Here is an 18,156-nt window from a genome sequence, read left to right on the forward strand (position 1 = left end):
ATTTTCACATGAGAAGGAAAATATAGGTGGTCTGAAAAAATTAAGATCTGTTATAAATCAGAAGATGGAGTTCATTCCTTATTTTCCATTGTTCTCTTGCTTTCCTTGGGGCTGAAGAGTGGAGAGATAACTGGAGGGTGTGCATGGTTATGAAATCAATAATTCAGAAACTTGAAGGAAAGAAGTTTCTGTATCCAATAATCTTTCAAGAAAAACAAATAACTGATGCACTGAAATTTGACAACTGGGATATCCCCAACTTTGTGTAAGGTGATAAATAGCATTTTAAGTAGACAGCTATTTGCAATTTCACTTAAGCAGACCAGTGTTTTTAACCCAAGATACACAGGTTTCTGATACTTTTCCCTCCCCCACAACCTTTCTATCATCTTATTTAACTGTAACCAGTTTTGACCTGTCCCACTCCAAGTACAAGAAAACTTAACCACCATTAATTGCTGGTCTGTATATTGGTCAGGAGGAATATCCATTTAGCTATGGAAACATAGCTAGATGGCTAACACACTCTTCCATGAGAGAAAAATGGCTTCTGCATGCATCTGGTTGGCTAGGCTCAAGTGTAATTCCCAGAGTCTTCCTTAGGCATGAGTATTACGTATTGCCAAGAAAAAAATTACAAGGGAGCTTAAAGTAAACAATTGATTTACATGTCTGTAATTCTAAGTAGTATGAGCCACAGCAATAGTAACACAAGAATTTACCTGGAGGGGGAGTATTTTTCACCTGTGTATCACATGGGGATGCTTGAATCTTAATGGATAATATTTTCTGTGTACTTTCTGATGTAAAGTAAAAACCAAAACTTTACAAAATTGAATTAGATGTCCATTATAGCACATCTGGTGCTACACCTACAATATATGTAGTACGGCTGAAATACCATAGTTCAGAAAGTTTATCATCCCTCATGTACTAACTTTATAGTTTACAATGACTATTTCTGAACCTCCATTTCTTCATGTTAGATCAGGCTGCTAGCTTTTCTAAACAGGCTTAATAATAGTGTGTATTTTAAAACTGCCTCTGGTTAGTAGAGAATGGCACATCTGTTCCCATTTACATGTCTAGAATTTCTCTCAGTCTTGGCGCTGGGTTCCCAAAGAAGGCAAAAGCAATGCTATGCACAGGAGTTGCAGCAGAGGAGGGAAGGATATGTTCCCACTTTAGAACACCTCAGGCTCTGCCATGGCAACTTCCCCACTGATTAAGTCCCTGAAAATGGCTAATAACAGTTGTTACAGGAGACACTTGCAGTACTGTGTCATGTGCTAAAAAGGTCTGATCCAACCAAGCACCCTGTATCCTTGTGTCTTTTTGAACTTGACGTGAAATAGTGGTGCTAATTGTATATCTGGTGTGTTGGTAGACTGAAAATATGACAGTTTGGTTTGCAAATTACTATAACTAGTGATTAAATCAGCATTGGAAACTGCTAGGCCAATGCTTTGTTATGCACTTGGTCTGCATAAGAACATGAGGACTATGATGGGTCGTAAAAAAATCTGCAAATGATATTGTACAAAGCAATGCTAGTCATATCTTTTGTGTGGTGTGTGTATGATTACATACAGTTTCTAGCAGTGATCTTACTATTAGTTTCTCCAGAATAAGAAAAAAAATGAATGGGCAGATACTGGCTAAAGCATTTAGAAAAGAATTGCCCCTTGGCCATGCTTCTGTAAGTACTGGTTTTCCAGACTATTGATCCATACCTTTACTTATTTTGAGAAATCAGATTTTTATTTTTGGTGGAATACTTTCAGTGAAGTACTGCTCCATTGGAGCTGATGGTAAAATTCTCACTGGCTTCAGTGAAATCAGGATTTAAGTGTAAGCCACATACTACAGCTCTCATTTGCTTCCCTGCAACTACAATTCAACATCTGAAAACAAGACTACCTGAAGGCCCCTTGCTAAGGCTATGGAAGGGTGATTTCCGTTATAAGTAAAAAATTAGCTCACAAGGTCTTAAACTCCAGTATCTTGTTTTATACCAAGCAGTCCTATTTTGGTGTAGTCAAGAATTATGGTATGCACACATTTATAGTGTTTAGTATCTTTAATTGGCATTTCTAAAAATAGTTTCATTTGCAGTTACTTCTTTAAAATGATATGTTAAAAATATTTTATTATAACTGTACAGTTCTAATGTGATCTTCATTTCTGTGTTTGCTCTCATCACTGATGATGTTCACTATTAGCATTTGGAGATTTGGTGGTAAAAGTCTGTAAATTCTGCTCTTCTTCACTTCTGTATCAGCAGTAGGCTCACTGTACCTTCTTAAAGACCTGCTTGCACTTGACTCCACACACTCTTATTTCCTAGGAAGAGAAAACAATTTAAAAATACAACTTTTACATAGGACGCATGCATTATACGTTAAAGTGTATGTCCAGCTTAATTTGAATCCACAATTTTCTATCAAATTAGATTGTACATATTTTAGCCTATTTTTAATCCTAAAAGAAACCAGCTGGTTTGAGTTTGTTTTCTGGTGAAAGCTGGATTAAGAGAAGTTATTTTGGGATCTCAGATCTTAAAGGACCAAATATGTTCCTGGTGCATTATTCTCTACTTCCAGTGTGTGCAATTGCGTAGGTCTTTGAAATGGGCATTTTTTATTTTGGACAGATAAAGAAGTTATTTGGGGATGGATCTGAATAACCAGTTCTGAATCAGTATGTTGATGACTGGTAGTTCAAACCTACAAAACCAGAAATCAGCGGAAAGCCCACTCTAGCAACACAATGTTCATGGCTAGAAAAGGACAGGTAGTTGTGTACACAAGATTTGATCTAGGTCTATAAATCACAGCACAGCAGTGAGTTTTGACTGAACTTGACCGCACTGCGTGCCTAATGCTGTCTACTGTTCCTTTGTGTTCCATACGAGCTTTTCAAAAATCTACTTGCTAGTCGTTGGATCATCGTGAACTGTGCATAAGCAGGTGCAATGATGTTTACAGCTTGGGCACTGATTTGTGAGGCCTACAGTTGTTTACCTAATCTCACTGAAGACGCAGTTTAATCTTCTCCATTACTGAAACTACTTGTTAGACCTGAGAAGTGCACACAGTATGTGTGGGGATGTGTGGAGGTGTTGACTGGTTTTGGTGGAAGAAGAAGAAAGGGTGGAACTTCTTAAGGGACATAAAGACAAAGGTTATGTATGACCTAGCAGGGGGAATGTACTTTCTATTTCAAGGTAAGACTTTTAATAAAGCTGTCAGAATATTTTGAGGAAACAGGAGGCAGAGTTTCTGTGCTGGTTTTGGCACGACAGTTTCCTTGGAAGTTATGCATATTTTCTTATGGGGGACTTTGATAAAATGATATATTAAAAAAAACTTACACTGAGTCAATAACCTTTTTGGCATATGTTGCTAGTCCCTAGTAAGAGAAAGTGCTTCATGATGAATTGATGAAGCAAGCAGACTGATACAGTGATCTTAGTTAGGACCTGTTTTGTTCACTTCTATGTAGGTAACCTGGAAGAAGGCGTGTGTAATAAGGACTAAGAGATCTGCTGGCAGTGACAAAAACCTACAGAGCAGAAGCAATCAATACAATAGAAAAGGGCAATAAAGCTCAAAAGAAAATGGAGAATGGTCAAATAAGTCACTCACATAAAATAGAATCTAAGGAGGAAAAAGAACTACAAAGTACAGACCATAAAATGAAATGGAGAAAATAGGAGGCGAGAACTACTAAAGGATGTGGCACTACTCTCTACAGAACTGTGGAAAGAATTAAATTAACACTTGGCTCATTGTGTAAAGTTCAATAGGATCATAAAGCTATCGAAGTATCAATTTTTTAGCGGTAACTGCCCATTGTACCAAAGGACTCTCAAGAGTACAGGACCTACTAATCTTAGCTGGTCAAAAATAAGATACTAAATGGGACTCTTTTACTGTATGTTTAATGGAGAGAGTTACATTAACAAGGATTCAGAGAAATAAAGAGGACATCTTTTGAAGTTCATGAAATATAAAAAGTGATGAAATTGAAATATTGGGGACTGGTCTCTAAAATACTTGGTTACTTCCTTTGCATGAAGTAATTTTGTACTGACTGTTGTGTACATGAGAGGCAGATTGTGATAAATGGTACAAGCGCCAGTGAGTGCATGGATGCCTGCATGAGCTGGCAGGTATGATACAGCCTTCTGAAAAAGCAGCCTCAGATCAGTCAGGTTACCTTGGGGTACCTAAAGTGGCACTCGACTTCTATGTTTGAGCAACTGAATCTGAATTTATGACTTCTAAAATCAAGCTCTTGACAGGGTCAAGTATAGAAAGTGGTCTGGCCTGGAGGTCCGTGGCTAAGTTGTATGGCTAGAGCATGAATCAGAGTAAGGATAGCAGAAATCCGGGCTAAAGAAATTGGTGTTGGGGACAAACAATGGGAAGAGAGAATGACTGCGGAGCTGAGAAGGGGCAGAAACCAGGATGCTGATACAGAGAAATCCAAGAGCAACTAGTGCTATTGCTTCATATATGTGCAGATGAGTGCACGTATGTGTATGAGTGCAGGAAGGTGTAAGCTGAACTTCTAGGCCAGACATTGTATGGCTAATTGCAACCTGTTTGCCAGCAGAGAATCTGAAAGGGCTGATGCTTGGTGTCATGGCACCATGAAGCTGGGAGGCAGTGTGGAAATACTGTAGTGTGTTTGTATATAGATAGAGGGAATATGTATACACAGGAAATTCTGGAGTCTCCTTTTTATTGCTTCCCCCCTACTTTCAGTGAGCCCATGGCCTCAGCTATAAAGTGATCACTTACTTACACAGTAACTTTCTCCCTACCTGCATTATATCAAGTATGTAGTCCAGATGGTAAGACCTGTCATACACATTCCTTTCCCAAACTGGTTTCTGGGACTTCCAGTACTTCCTGAAAATTGTGTTTAGTAATAAGAGGTTTGGGGTACTTTTGCAAAGATTTCATAACTCTGCTACAGATTTGATTATTTAGAGAACATCCATTTAGACTGCTGAATGCTAATAGTACTGAACGGTGAACGGAAATGGAGGTTGGATTTTATTAAAAGCAGGAAGACTGCCTTTTACCCACACTGGTGAGAGAGTGAGGACGCTATGAAGAGCTATGTGAGAAAAGAACAGGCATCCTTTTTCAGGTCCAGTTAACTTAGAAAGGTAAAAATGATGATCTGAAAGAACATGACATTTCAAAAACTTAATTGCTGTTTTAGTTCTCTAGGCTGTAACGCAGTCTGGCCTGTAATTATTTTAGAAGAACAATGGTGTATTTTCCCTTTATGGCTTATTGTTGGATGCATAATTTCACCAGCTCCCATGCTGCGTATTTCACAGACTGCATGAAGGACATTCTGTTAAATGTCTTCCTCAGTGTAGACGTTTCAAACTGGTATGTCTGGACAGACAGTTAACACAGAAAGAGTACTGCTCTGAAATCAGGCAGTCTTTGTAAGGGACATAAAAGCATAATGGCTCCAAATGAAATTGTTGCTTTAGAAACAAGTGCTGCACCAATACATAATTATGTCAAAATAAGCCAAGATAACATAGCACACAGCCTGCTGCGTTACATCTAACCATTTTAACAGAGTGGCATTTAAAACCTGTTACATGATCTTACCAGATGCATTTCATCTCCTTCAATCCACTGGGTCCAACCACGACCTTCTTTTTCTCCATTCTGCACACAAAGAAGCTTATCTCCATCCCAAGATACGGTGGTCTAACAAAATAGACATATTCAGTGTTACTGTAGTATTCTGTGATATACTGATTAGTTTCCTTAAAGCAAAACTTCTCTCTAATATAATAAATGATTAATGTATCTCATAGGAAGAATAACTGTAGAGTGTTGTAACACTTAGGATAATTAACAAAAGAAATGAGCTTAAATAGAAAGTTGCTGCCCAACTGCCTGTCAAAACCTGGAAGGATGAGATAAAGCTGTTTAAATAAAAGAAAAAAAATCATAAAAATCATTGTGTAAGACTGCACTCCTCTCTCCCTGCTAACAAATATGGCAGCAGAAGGGATGCACAGCCTCACCCTGTATTTGCAAAAGGAGCTGAAAACTTGAGATTCAGTTTGTTTTTTCCACCATAAGAAGGATTGCCCAGCTGCTCTGCCTGAAAAACTACCCACCTACTGGCAGCTATGGATGAACAAGGGTTTTAAATCCTGAGCTGTTTTTCCCCATGTTTTAATCTGCCTTCCATCATCAGCAGCAAAGTGATAACTTTGCCAGCATCCTCCTTTGTGTAACTGTAGCTGGAGAACTACTTGAGCCAGGACTGGCAGAATAAGAGTGAGAGTAAGGTGTTGCAGGATTCAACATAGCACTTCTCTTGTGAATATTGGTGCTGTCCTGAGTAGTTCAGTAGAACTTGATTCATAAAACTACTTAAATGTATGAGGGTGCATCCTACAGCTTGTTACTCTGGTTAGTCTTTACTGACAATTTGCCTTTCACGCCTCCGAAAGATAAAGAGAAGCAATATTCTGCAAAATATTTAAAGAGGGAAGGGGTACAGCAGTGACAATTTGTGCTCCATGAGGATAGTTTAACATCAATATTAGCACATGGCTTTTAAACCAGCTTGTTTGAAGTGAATCTGAGGACTAAATATGGAATTATTGTCTACCTTGTAAAATTCTCCAGCCACTGCTTGTATGAGTAGTCAAATATGGAGAGAAGATGAATTCTGATCTATCATTAAAGGAAAACTTACTGCATCCATGCTGTGTAGTTTCTAAGAAAAGAAGTCAGCCTACATTTGTCATTCTGGGAACTAAAACCAGTTCAACATTCAAGAACTACACAGCCCTATTTATTTAATTTGTGTATGTCACAAACAATTAATTCTTAAATGATAACCATGATAGCCACTATCTTTAAATGAGTACAGCTAGCAGTCTCCACCCCTGGGAAGCTTTAGACTAAACAAGCATGGAAAATGAATCACTAGAAAGAGTGCCAGCATAGATAATCATAGGGACGGCATTGTTATTGATCCCATATAGTCTGTTTGCACCATATGGGGTCTCTGAAAGACAAACTCATGTGTCCTTGCTAAAAATCTCTCTGATTTGGAAAATGCATTCACAAATTCTTCTATTCACTCTTGTAAAATGACGTATTTAAACCAAGTAGTAGATAACATTTTTTAAAAGCCATATCCTTTTAATGTATAAAATGCTAATGCAGGAAGGAACAAAACATTTGGGTAAAGCTGTAGTTAATGTGGTCATCATAGTTTAAATCCTCTTCCATATCTGTTTTGAATCTGTAGACGTCCAGTTGGAGATAGAAGATAACAAATTGTACTAGTCAAAGTGAAAAATGTTTAATTTATAAGTTAACATATCTAAGAATTTCTGATGATTCCAAAAAATGAATGTATCAGAAAATGAGCATAATTTCTACTGATGATTTGTGGATGCGAGGGATACTGTGGAATGAAGCATTTGTATATGCAACTTTGCTTAGTAACCGCACTTATTTTTATCCATTATTAGCTCAGCATAGTTTAATCATTAGACTAGCTTAATAGTTAAATTCTGTGGGTTTATATGTGAATTCAGAGGCAATATACCATGATAAAGTAAGATCCAACTTTATTAGTTCTACTAATGTTCAAAGTCAGTTGTGGAAGTTATTAGTCTTGATAATATTCACTAGCTTAGTAGACTTGGGGGCAATTGAGAAATGTTTGTAGCAGTGCAAGGAAATGTTAACTTTTTTGGCCTCCAAGGGTGATTGAAATTGTTTCGTCTCAGAAAGCAACACACTTTTTTCTCTGTTTTTCTTATTTTTCCAATCAAGATTAGATACTGCTTTTGGCAATTTGGTGATAACCACAGAGACTTTAATACCACAGACCGTTAACCAAGCTGTTTTATCAGCCAAAATTCTCGGTTATCATCCTCTGCCTTCCCTTTGAGAAATATAAATACTGAAGAGATATGAGTAAACCATACAGTTTCTGATTTTTGTATGTGGCTATTTTGCTATGAAGGTTATAAAGGACAGAATATATTGCAGGAGAACATAATGTCCTCTTTGTTAGCAGGAACAACCACTTTATCACAGTAAGATTAATCAGTAGCATTTTTATCTTTTCTTTCTTCAGGTCAAACTGTAATGTCTCATATAATAAAAGACACAACTAATACAGAAGATGATAGAAACTTCTCTTTTAATTATGATTTAAGAAGGATTAAACAATGGAAAGTAATTGTTTAGGACAGATGACACAGGAAAATCCAATTTGAGCTGTGTCCTGTATTGTGTTTAAAAATAACACCAAGGAAAACATCCTAGAATTTTTGGTCAAACATGGCAATATATCCAACAAGATATTTAATAGCTTCTCAAGATAAAGCATTTTCATCAGGACTAAGTATCAAAGTGATATAAAAACCTCTGGTAAGCAGTCTGCAGGGGAAATTTTCATCAAATAAAGTGCTGATGCAATAAACTAATGTTGATATCACAGACAAAATCTAATGTAACTGTGAAGGGGCATTCTGTAATGTTGTAGTCACTACCTATGACCTTCTGTGTAGGAGGCATGCTGCACACTGCTAACAGGAGGGCTACAACCATGTTCAGGGTTTATCATCTCTCCATCCTTTAACTCTTTTTATCTCATCAAATCTGCATCTGGCAGTTGGTGACAGACAGATAAACTACTGAGAAAACAACAACAAACCCAACAGAAAAATTAGTGGTAGGATTCCTGGACTTTATCTCAAGATACTGTTGCTGGACAAAGGCTATACATATTTAGCCATCCTGTAGCTAGGTCAAATGATAAAGTCTTTTTCTTTTAAACCTTTCCTTCCCTTACTAACTTCAGTTCAACCCTGTAGAAGCACTCATCGTTCCTGTTTTTAGCCATGCAGCAACAGAACTCCCAAAGTTAACTCATAGGAAATGGCTGGTAGTACAATACAACTCATTTGTCAGCTGTTTGGGGCTGACAGATGCGATGTCTCATAATAGGCATCTATAGCTACAGGACTCTGCGATGTGTTCATGCCATTACAAACTTGCTCAGATTGTTACTGAAAGACATGCTGGTTGTAATGTGGGCATTCTGTACCTGACTGATAAGCTTCCTGAAGTTCACTGTAGCCAAAAGATGAGACACTTCCAGAAGCGGTATTTTGCTTTTTTGATTGTCAGCATCTCCATTGCTAGCAAGGGGCTTAGGATCTGATTCACAAATTTTAGATCAAAGGGTAAGCTGATGTCAGATAGGATCAGATGTTAACTGTTCAAATCCCTTATTTTGAATCCTTGCTCGTAAGAGCAATGAAGGAAAGCAATGACTAGAGACATGTTCCAGGGAGTAGGAAAGTAAATGTGCCAAAGCTCCAGGCTATGCAGGTGACAAAGTGATATAAAAACCTCTGGTAAGCAGTCTGCAGGGGAAATTTTCATCAAATGAAGTGCTGATGCAATAAACTAATGTTGATATCACAGACAAAATCTAATGTAACTGTGAAGGGGCATTCTGTAATGTTGTAGTCACTACCTATGACCTTCTGTGTAGGAGGTCACAATATGTGGGAGGAGGAGTAGAATCAATATTTTGGACAGTGTATAATGTTTTATTTCTTCAGAAAGGTGGATTTTTTTTTCTTACTGAAATAAAATTGTATACAAATAATATAAAAATAGGAAGACTTGTGTATATCCTATGCCAGAAAAAAAAGTACAAAACAGCACATCCAATTCACTTTGTGCAAGGATCAGAATCGATTCTAAGACATTTACTGTTTAAATTAATGTGAATAATTGATTTATCCTCTGTGTAATTTTAGCGAGATGCAATTGTACATAACACTAGTGGTTTGTCATTCAAAATTGGATTTAGTAAGTCTGGTTGTCAGGTTTTCAGCTGATTCTTTCTGATTGCACTTTTTGCATTCATAACTCTCTGAGTTTTTAGGATTCACAAAAAGCTGAAATGCTAAGCCCATCGAAAACCACCTCCCCTACAAAGCTTCTGTATGTTAGCAGTGGTTTTGTGAATAACTAGCTCAAAGCTTCTGATCAGTCTTGGGTTTCAGGCGTGAATCCAGCACTGCAAAATTTGAAGTTAATGACATCTTAAATTATATGGCAAAAGATTCTACAGATCTCATTTGATATCACTGCGCAAATGTGCTGAGCATATCACTTACAGGTAATAAGCAGTAATGCCAAAAGACTGTGCAGTGTGAAACAAGGCAGAAAAAAAGGAAGCAGCTCCTCTTTACTGAGGCACGGAGACTGAATGAACCAGAGTTTTAGAGAGCCTGAGACAGATCCAAGAGTGGACCCCTGTTCTCTGGAGACTCCGAGGGCTTGACTGGAGGACTGTTCTTCCTCACTTGTGGACAGCAGTTTGTAAAAGGTCAGAGGTATCAACAGAAAACTACATGAAGACTACCTCCTTTAAATTACCCCCCCCTTCAAAAGTCAGAGATTATTCCAATGAGGAGCTGGGGAATTTACATTACTGCACAGAGAGAGGGCACTAGATTTGAGGGAAGACTAGTATATACACACAGGCAATGACATAAAAACACCTCCCAGCAACAGTCATTCCAGAACAATGCTTGTTCCAACAAAGTATATGAGAAAATATTTACAAGCCAAAAAAGAAAAGGAGAGCATTTGAAACAAATGTAAAGAAACAAAATAGTTGAATCAGAGGGATCAAGTAAAGACATATTGCTGATCTTGCATCTTACTAGACAGGCACAATTTATTTTGAGTCTTCTCACCCTGTGGGGGATCCCTACTGAAATTCCAAGTATTGGAATGTTGTTTGTTGGTGGTTGTTTTTCTGGCAGCAAAGTCTTCATTCCACTACCTACTCTAAACTAGATTAACAGCTGTGAATTCCATTTGTGGAACAGAGAAACCCTGCTTAAATAGTTAAATAAGCTTCATAAGCCATGTGATTTTATAACAGGGCTTTATTCTGACCTTGCAGCAGTATAAATCAAATTATGTTCAGAACAACTGAACTTCATTGCATTTTTCCTGAATACAAAGTAGAGAGGAATCAGTCTTGCATTAGGCATGTTTGTTATTTAAAACAGAGCCATGATCAGTTTCAGACAACTTACCTCCTTTCACTAGGACACAGCACATGTAACTAGCACTGGTTTGTGTGACAGAAGGATTGGTTTGGTGCCTATGAACAATCCTTATGTGGCTGCCTTAAATGTTAAATGACTATATTTTCAGGAAGATACTTCATATGGTAAGAGATATGATGGATCTGATGAGTGAATTCTACAACTCCCAAATCCCTCTCACCCTATCCCACCCCAGCAAGTCTTAACTATGACTAAAAGTTATATTAGTTCCAATGATGGAACCCTAAACACCCGTTTGATAACTTATCCATGGTTATAGTCTGCTTGTATTCTGTTTTGGTTAACTAAATGGTTAATATGTACGATTTCCCACCTTCAGTTTCAAATTCTTGCTGTTTTATCTGTTTATCAGTCCCCAGTCATCGTCATTTCCTTTCCTGCTTCAATGTAAGAAGAAAATTACTATGCCAAAGAGCGCAAGTCTCTGAATTACTGAAGCATCCTTCACTTGCTTAGCCAAATATTCAATTCTAATGCAACTTACGCTGTTTTCAGTTATCCAAGAAGTTCTGCTATTCTGTATTTAGAACATAGACTCTTCCTTGATTTTTTAAACAGATCACTTGCCCTTAGTCTCTGCCAAAAGATAGATTCATTCTGGATAGCGTGAGCTAAAGCAATTCAGTCTCATTCAAATGCTTGAACAGCAGAGAAAAATGATAATGCAAAAACTTTCTCTGACTTTAGCAGCAAAATGATTAGAAAAGTAAAAATTTTAGGGAAGTAATTTTTGCATCTGAGCTATCCCATTCTCAATCTGCTTTGATTCATTGGGTGCAAAGACTTGAAACATGAAACTTCAGCCTTTGTTTCAGCCTTCAAGTTTTTTCAGTTCACTTTTTTTATAAACTTTTGACTGATGTACTACGCAAATACACTGTGAAGGTACATAAGGCTAACTTTTCTGCCTAGTGTCAGATCCTGCCCTGTTCTTATGTGTACTGGTACATATTTCACATTGCAGATGTTTCCTCAGCTTCACTGTTTATTACTGATGGTTAAAAAGGAAGGCAAGATTATCTGGTGATGAATGAGACATACTTTCAGACATGGTTTTTAATTAATTCTTGTTTCAAGAAGGTCTTGCCTCTTTCATGCACGGTAGATTTTTTCCACAGTAAAGTTTATGTGCATGAAACAGGGTTTTATACTTAGTGCAATACCTGAGACACTCACTAAATTAATCACAACTAGAGATTACAGAATTTATCTTTAAAATTGAGGAAATTTCATGATGAGACTGGAGCTTCACTGAGAATGAAGACAGCAGGATCAAATACTCAGTTCAGGAAATACCAAAGCCATAGTTATCCATTTAACTTTAAATTTCTGTCTTTGTACACTGTTGATATGTTACCAATTCAAACCATGAACAAACTCTTCAAAGTAGTAGAAGCTTTATCACATGGTCCAATTCAAACTTCATATCATATGAGAAATAATGTAATACAATATTAATGTTCTAAACCTCTTTCTACACCATCTAATGTGCACCTTCAAACATCTGCAAAGAATAAAAGATGCTCCTGAATATGTAAACGTTCATTTTACCTTTGTAGTTCAAACTGCCAAGTTTTTAACAACCCTAAATGTTAAGCATGAATAAACTTGCAGAAACACATCTTTCACGAAATTGCCAAACAAACAGAGAAACTCTTACTTTTATCTAGGAGATAAAATCCCTGGGGAAAAGCTCCATGAGAAGCATGACAGCATTATGGAGCTAAGAGAATGCAGATGTCTTGTCTGCATTTCTTAAGAGACCAGGCTGTGCTCTGTGCTTGCACTGTGATTAGCAACCTCTCCTGTGTCCACACATCGGTTTGGTCAACTATCCTGATGTTTGGTTTTACAGAGCAGAGAAATTGCATCTTCAACTAAACTAGCAGGGCTTTTGAGTTTCTTGAGGTTCCAAAGTAGCAAATTTTCACTTCCCAACAGAAAAAAAATCTTAAAGGAACTGATGTCATCAACTGCTGTTACGTATATCCCTTAAGAAAACAGAATCACCTAAAAACACATTGCATACAAGAAAGTGACAGTTAAAGGTCAAAAAAAGGACAAAGCTCAATTAACTCACTGTTCCAGAAAATTCAGACAGGCTTCCAGGAGTGACCAACTATAAAAATGAAAAATTCCTAACTGAAATGAATGAGGGGGCCTATACTATCACAGGAGTATCAATTCCTACTGTCAAACCTTCAACTTACTTCTAAAATAAGTATCAGCAAAACTTTTTAGCCTTTACTAATCAGAGACAGAATCAATTTGGAATTATTGTAGTTACGCTCTACCCTGACTGACTCAAAGACGTATTTTACAACTGAAAGGTGAACACAATTTCAGTGAATTATACACAAGATCTAACCTGTTCACCGTGCGAATATAATTTTTACTGCTATGTTAACTCTAGTTAGATGATATATTCTTCATTAAAAGAAAAATTGAGCTATGCCTATTGGATGAATTACTTCTAAGGTTATTTTTGCTAGTCTCCTGATGATTGCTCTGCTATATAGATTAATGTTTAATGTGTAATTTGTCTTATCCATGTTATCCATGTTACTTTGTACTTCTCATACATACATTGAGCTACTTGGATAAAACTTGCCCAGTGGTCTGCTCAATCCACAATATAAATAACTGATTCACAATCTCTCCCATTACACAGGTTGACTATTAATGATTAAGCCATTTATGGCATTCAGTTTCACAAGCTGTAGATGAGAAAAGGAAACACCGAGAATGATATTCAACCTTTGTTTTTATGGTGGTTTTCTTCATAACACCACTCAGGGAGTGGTCCAGTATGTCTTGTATCGCCTCCATGGCCCTTCTCTCACAAGACTGTTCCTGGACTGTTGGAGTTCTTTTGTTGCGTAACAACTGCAAGTTTTGCCTGACATTATGGTTATCAGATTTGGGCTGAAGTGGCTTCAGAAAGACAGCTTCGTGTACTGTTTTGCCTTTGAGAAAACTGAGGTCTCACGTAGAAAATAAATCTTTAATAAGAAAATTGAACATAATGATACATTGCTACAAGGCAAATCAGCTGCAGTTGGTATCCGTTGGAGGCTGTAAAGGGACATGGAGGATTTCTGAAAGTTTTTGTGGAGTTACGTGCCTAAGTCATTCTTAACAAAACAAACAGTCAGGGTTAGTGACTACCCCTTGGGTTTTTTTGGAAAAGGCAAGAAGATGCTGGTACCTTCTGCTTCCAAGGCCGAGTAAGCATTTTGCACTAAACAGCCAACAGATCAAATGTTTAAGCAACCCTTGGAAGTAGGGTGAACTAGGTTCCACTCCAAATCAAATAGCTGTTGTAGTGACTAGAATAATCTTTCTCTAATTTCTTCTTTCTGGTTCAACATTTTGAATTCTTCCCCATCATTCAATTTAGCAAAATAGGGTAGAGAATTTTGGCCTGTTACAAATAAAGAAATATTTAGGGTATTTGTCAGGAAATTAAAAGTTGTGTGTTAAATTATTAAGTATTTCAAAAGCAGGACTAGGCAAGGGCCACACTTCCATGTCTTCTGAATCGGATTTTTCAGCACAGTGGTTGTCTGACACATTTGTAAGAACTGACTGCAGGTACATGCTAGACAGCCTCAGAGCACAATTACTTCTTTCCGCCATGTAGAGGATGTTTTAGTCCTCCTTTAGATGGAGTTTAATAGTATTTAAATACAGATAATGCTTAGATGGAGACAGTTGTGTACACACACAAACCACTACTTCACTGACTCAAACATTAAGGACATTTTTAGTGCTTGAGCAGATGTTTTGAACATTGCTATCTTTGATAGTAATTTAGCCACCTAAGTCTAAGTCTTTCTTTGGGCTCATAACTGTTCAGTGGATCTGGACCTCATTATCCTCATTAAGAGCCTTTCAGCAGTCAAAAGTGCATTATGCCATTGGGGCACTTTCCTATACACAAATACACATTGCTTCTCCCTTCTGTGAATTTTGTATTCTGAACTCTATCATGCTTCTACCCTCTGTAACAAGGAGTACAGAAGGATTAGTTGAGGCACTCGCTAGCTAGCCATTCTTTTTTTCTGATCTTCATGATCTTTCCCTTTCCTGCCATCACCAGAGCAAAAGCAAATTTGCATATCCTAGTGTTAGAGAACAATATCGGTTCTAAATGGCACTATCTTTCTAAGAATGGAAACCTATTAATTCTCTTTTATGTGATTTCTCCTCTATAGTCCCTCCTGAGATAATTTTCTTTTGCTTATCAGCTTCTTCACTGTAAGATATTGCAGGTGTCATGCTTTCAAACTAACAGGAAAGAACTTGGTATTCTCAAGTTTTTCCCCTCTTAATTGGTATTTATTAGTCATAAGTTAGAAAATATTGTCTTTCTGGCAAGCAAAAAGAGCTCATAAGGCAGAGTCCTCAGTGTTTGCTTATTGATTGCAATAGGATTTGTTCCAGTAGGCTAATTAACGCGTCTGCTCTAATAAATACACCCAGGAAGGAAGGAGCACAGGAACAAGAACAAGAAAGAAAAGCTGCAATTTCTAAGCACTTGGCCATTCTTACACATGGGGAATAGTGCCTGATCCTGCAATCAGTGGATTTCCTTTACTGTAAAACATTACTCAGTAAAGAGATTCTGAAAGTCTGAACCTAAATGTCTTTTTGACTGACAAATATCCCAGTATAATTGAGTAACGTTTCACTGAAGTTACTGTTCATTCATTGATAAAATTAGCATTCCTTTAATGTAAAGACACGTTAAAAACTGTGTGCGCATCTCGGCAAACAGAAGTACAGAAACAATTTTAGGAATAGCCAAATAAAATGGTTAACAGATGTGGTCTGTGAAAGGCCTCAGATTATTAATATTCTTTTTTTTTTTTGTCGGTTGTTACAGTTCTAATTCTTACCATGCATTTGCGATCATCCACCCCAGCTAAATCCTCCTCAAACTCCTTTCCTACATCAAATTCCATGATGTAATTTCTAAAAGTGCTTAGCGTTTTAATGATCATATGATCCCCATTCTGAAGGATTTCTTTGTCAGGTTTTAGCAAGTTTGCTATTTTTCTTACAGCAACATTTACATCTGAAAAAGAAAAAGAATTATTTTAATCCAGAAAAGCCTACCACAAAAAGAAGCTTGTAGCTTTTGGCAGAACTAAAACGAACAAAGATAAATAAATGTCCAGATCTTTCACACCAGCTTTCTCATCAGGAAAAAGTCCATAACCTAATTCTTTTAACTTAAATAAGTTCATGTTTTGATTTTCTGATTATGTGGAATCCTAAAAAATACAGTTTGTATTTGACAGTTAATAAGGCCTTCAATATTTCTATAGAAATACTAGCACTTTACATCAAATGCAAACACACAAAATTGCATTAAGTACATTACCGTCTCTTTATTACACATAAAAATTTTACTCTTTTTCAAATTATGGTTGTTTTTTTAAGTTTGAAATCTGCCACTTACCTCTTCAAGCTATGTAGTTTAATGTCTGTTAGTGTAAGCTTCAAGATGGTAAAAAGTACAGGCTGCTTAAGACAGAACAATTTTGCATAAGGCAATTCTTAAAGTGCATTCCTGAAAAAAATGTTTCTCACAAAAAATGATTTATGACTGTACAAGAAAAAATAGATTCATGTAAAGACTAAGAGAGATTGCATTTATTGATTATTTATTAAAGAAACATGAAGGGAACCTTACCCAGTGCTTTCAGATACTCCTCAAAGTTGTCATTGCTGACCATTTTCCAGTAACCATTGAAATCTGCAGGCATCCCTACTTTAGGTAATTGTCAAAATCAAAGTCTCAGAACAGTGTGTTGATTCTGCACCACACAGCTCACTGTCTTTCTTTGTGGCGAGTTTGAACTCTGGTTTCTTTTAGCCCTTTTTTAGACCATGTAGCTATGCAAGTCCTTCTAATCTGATTATTGTTGAAGTGTTGCCTTTAAATCCTTCCACAAGGCTGAACCTCCGAGATTTCTAATGACAGCAGGATGACTTGATTTAAACAGAATGAAACACTCACCTTCCATATAACTTCTGTAAGGGTACTGATTATCTGGAGATCCATTTTAACCATATTACTCTTCATTTTTCATGCCACTCAGAAAGAAAACCTTTTAAATAGCTTTAGTTTAGGATATTAGCCAAAGCTATACAAGTGCTTATATTGTGTGATTTTTGAGGAGAATCCTTCTTCCTTGAATATGTTCCAGGTACTTTATGCCGCCTTCTTTTCAGAAAACGATCATACAGACTCTTTCAGTGAAAGCAATTTGTGTCTGGCATTACTTTAACTTGTTCCGCAAGCTCCTTAGTTCTAGAGAACTACCAGTGGAAGCTGTTTGGCCAACTGAGGGCTCAAAAAGGGCCAGTTAGGTAGAACCTTGTATTAAGAAGCAGAGGTTAATGCTGTATATTGATAAATGCTACATCACTACTGAATGCGTGTTTTCAGTTAATTTAAGCAACATCGAAACACACAGGTAGCACTTCATAGAGATTCTATATTATTTGAAGCTGTCTCCTGTCAAAAATGCGATAGACTGAATCAGCAGAATAGGCAACGAACATATAAGAGAATGGATTTTTTCGACTAACATTTCTGGCTCAAATACTGAGACAGCCTCTTAGCTATTTTCATTTATTTTCCACTGTGTATTTTCAAATGGTACAGCTGAAGTTCCTCTTGGATATGTTATCTACTCCAGGGCTTTGGCAATTACTTACTCTTATAGAAGACTCTGGATCAGAGAAGCAAAGAAACCCACTTTAAATCTGGGGATGAGGGCTGTCTATCATTTGTGAATCTGGAGGCTTAAAAGTGACATGAATGGTGCATGCATTTTTAAGTGCTGGCATGAAAGAAAGATTTATTTCCATCTCTTGTCCAAATTGCCAAGAGACAAAAAGTTATTCAGGGTCCAAAGAAGTCAAAGTTTAGCAGTTATATATATTTCAATATATATATA

General features: G+C 37.0%; 1 protein-coding gene across 1 annotated transcript; it reads right to left on the reverse strand.

Moving 5' to 3' along the window:
- Positions 1-2,061: 2,061 nt before the first annotated feature.
- On the reverse strand, positions 2,062-18,076 carry RBP1 (retinol binding protein 1, cellular). The gene is made up of 4 exons (XM_009325043.1): positions 16,884-18,076; positions 16,084-16,262; positions 5,646-5,747; positions 2,062-2,343 (listed from the first exon to the last, which is right to left on the reverse strand). The coding sequence occupies exons 1-4, from the start codon at positions 16,954-16,956 to the stop codon at positions 2,290-2,292; spliced, it is 408 nt and encodes a 135-aa protein (XP_009323318.1). The 5' UTR covers positions 16,957-18,076; the 3' UTR covers positions 2,062-2,289.
- Positions 18,077-18,156: the final 80 nt, after the last annotated feature.

Source organism: Pygoscelis adeliae, unplaced genomic scaffold (genome assembly GCF_000699105.1).
Source record: "Pygoscelis adeliae isolate BGI_AS28 unplaced genomic scaffold, ASM69910v1 Scaffold155, whole genome shotgun sequence".
Taxonomy (NCBI): domain Eukaryota; kingdom Metazoa; phylum Chordata; class Aves; order Sphenisciformes; family Spheniscidae; genus Pygoscelis; species Pygoscelis adeliae.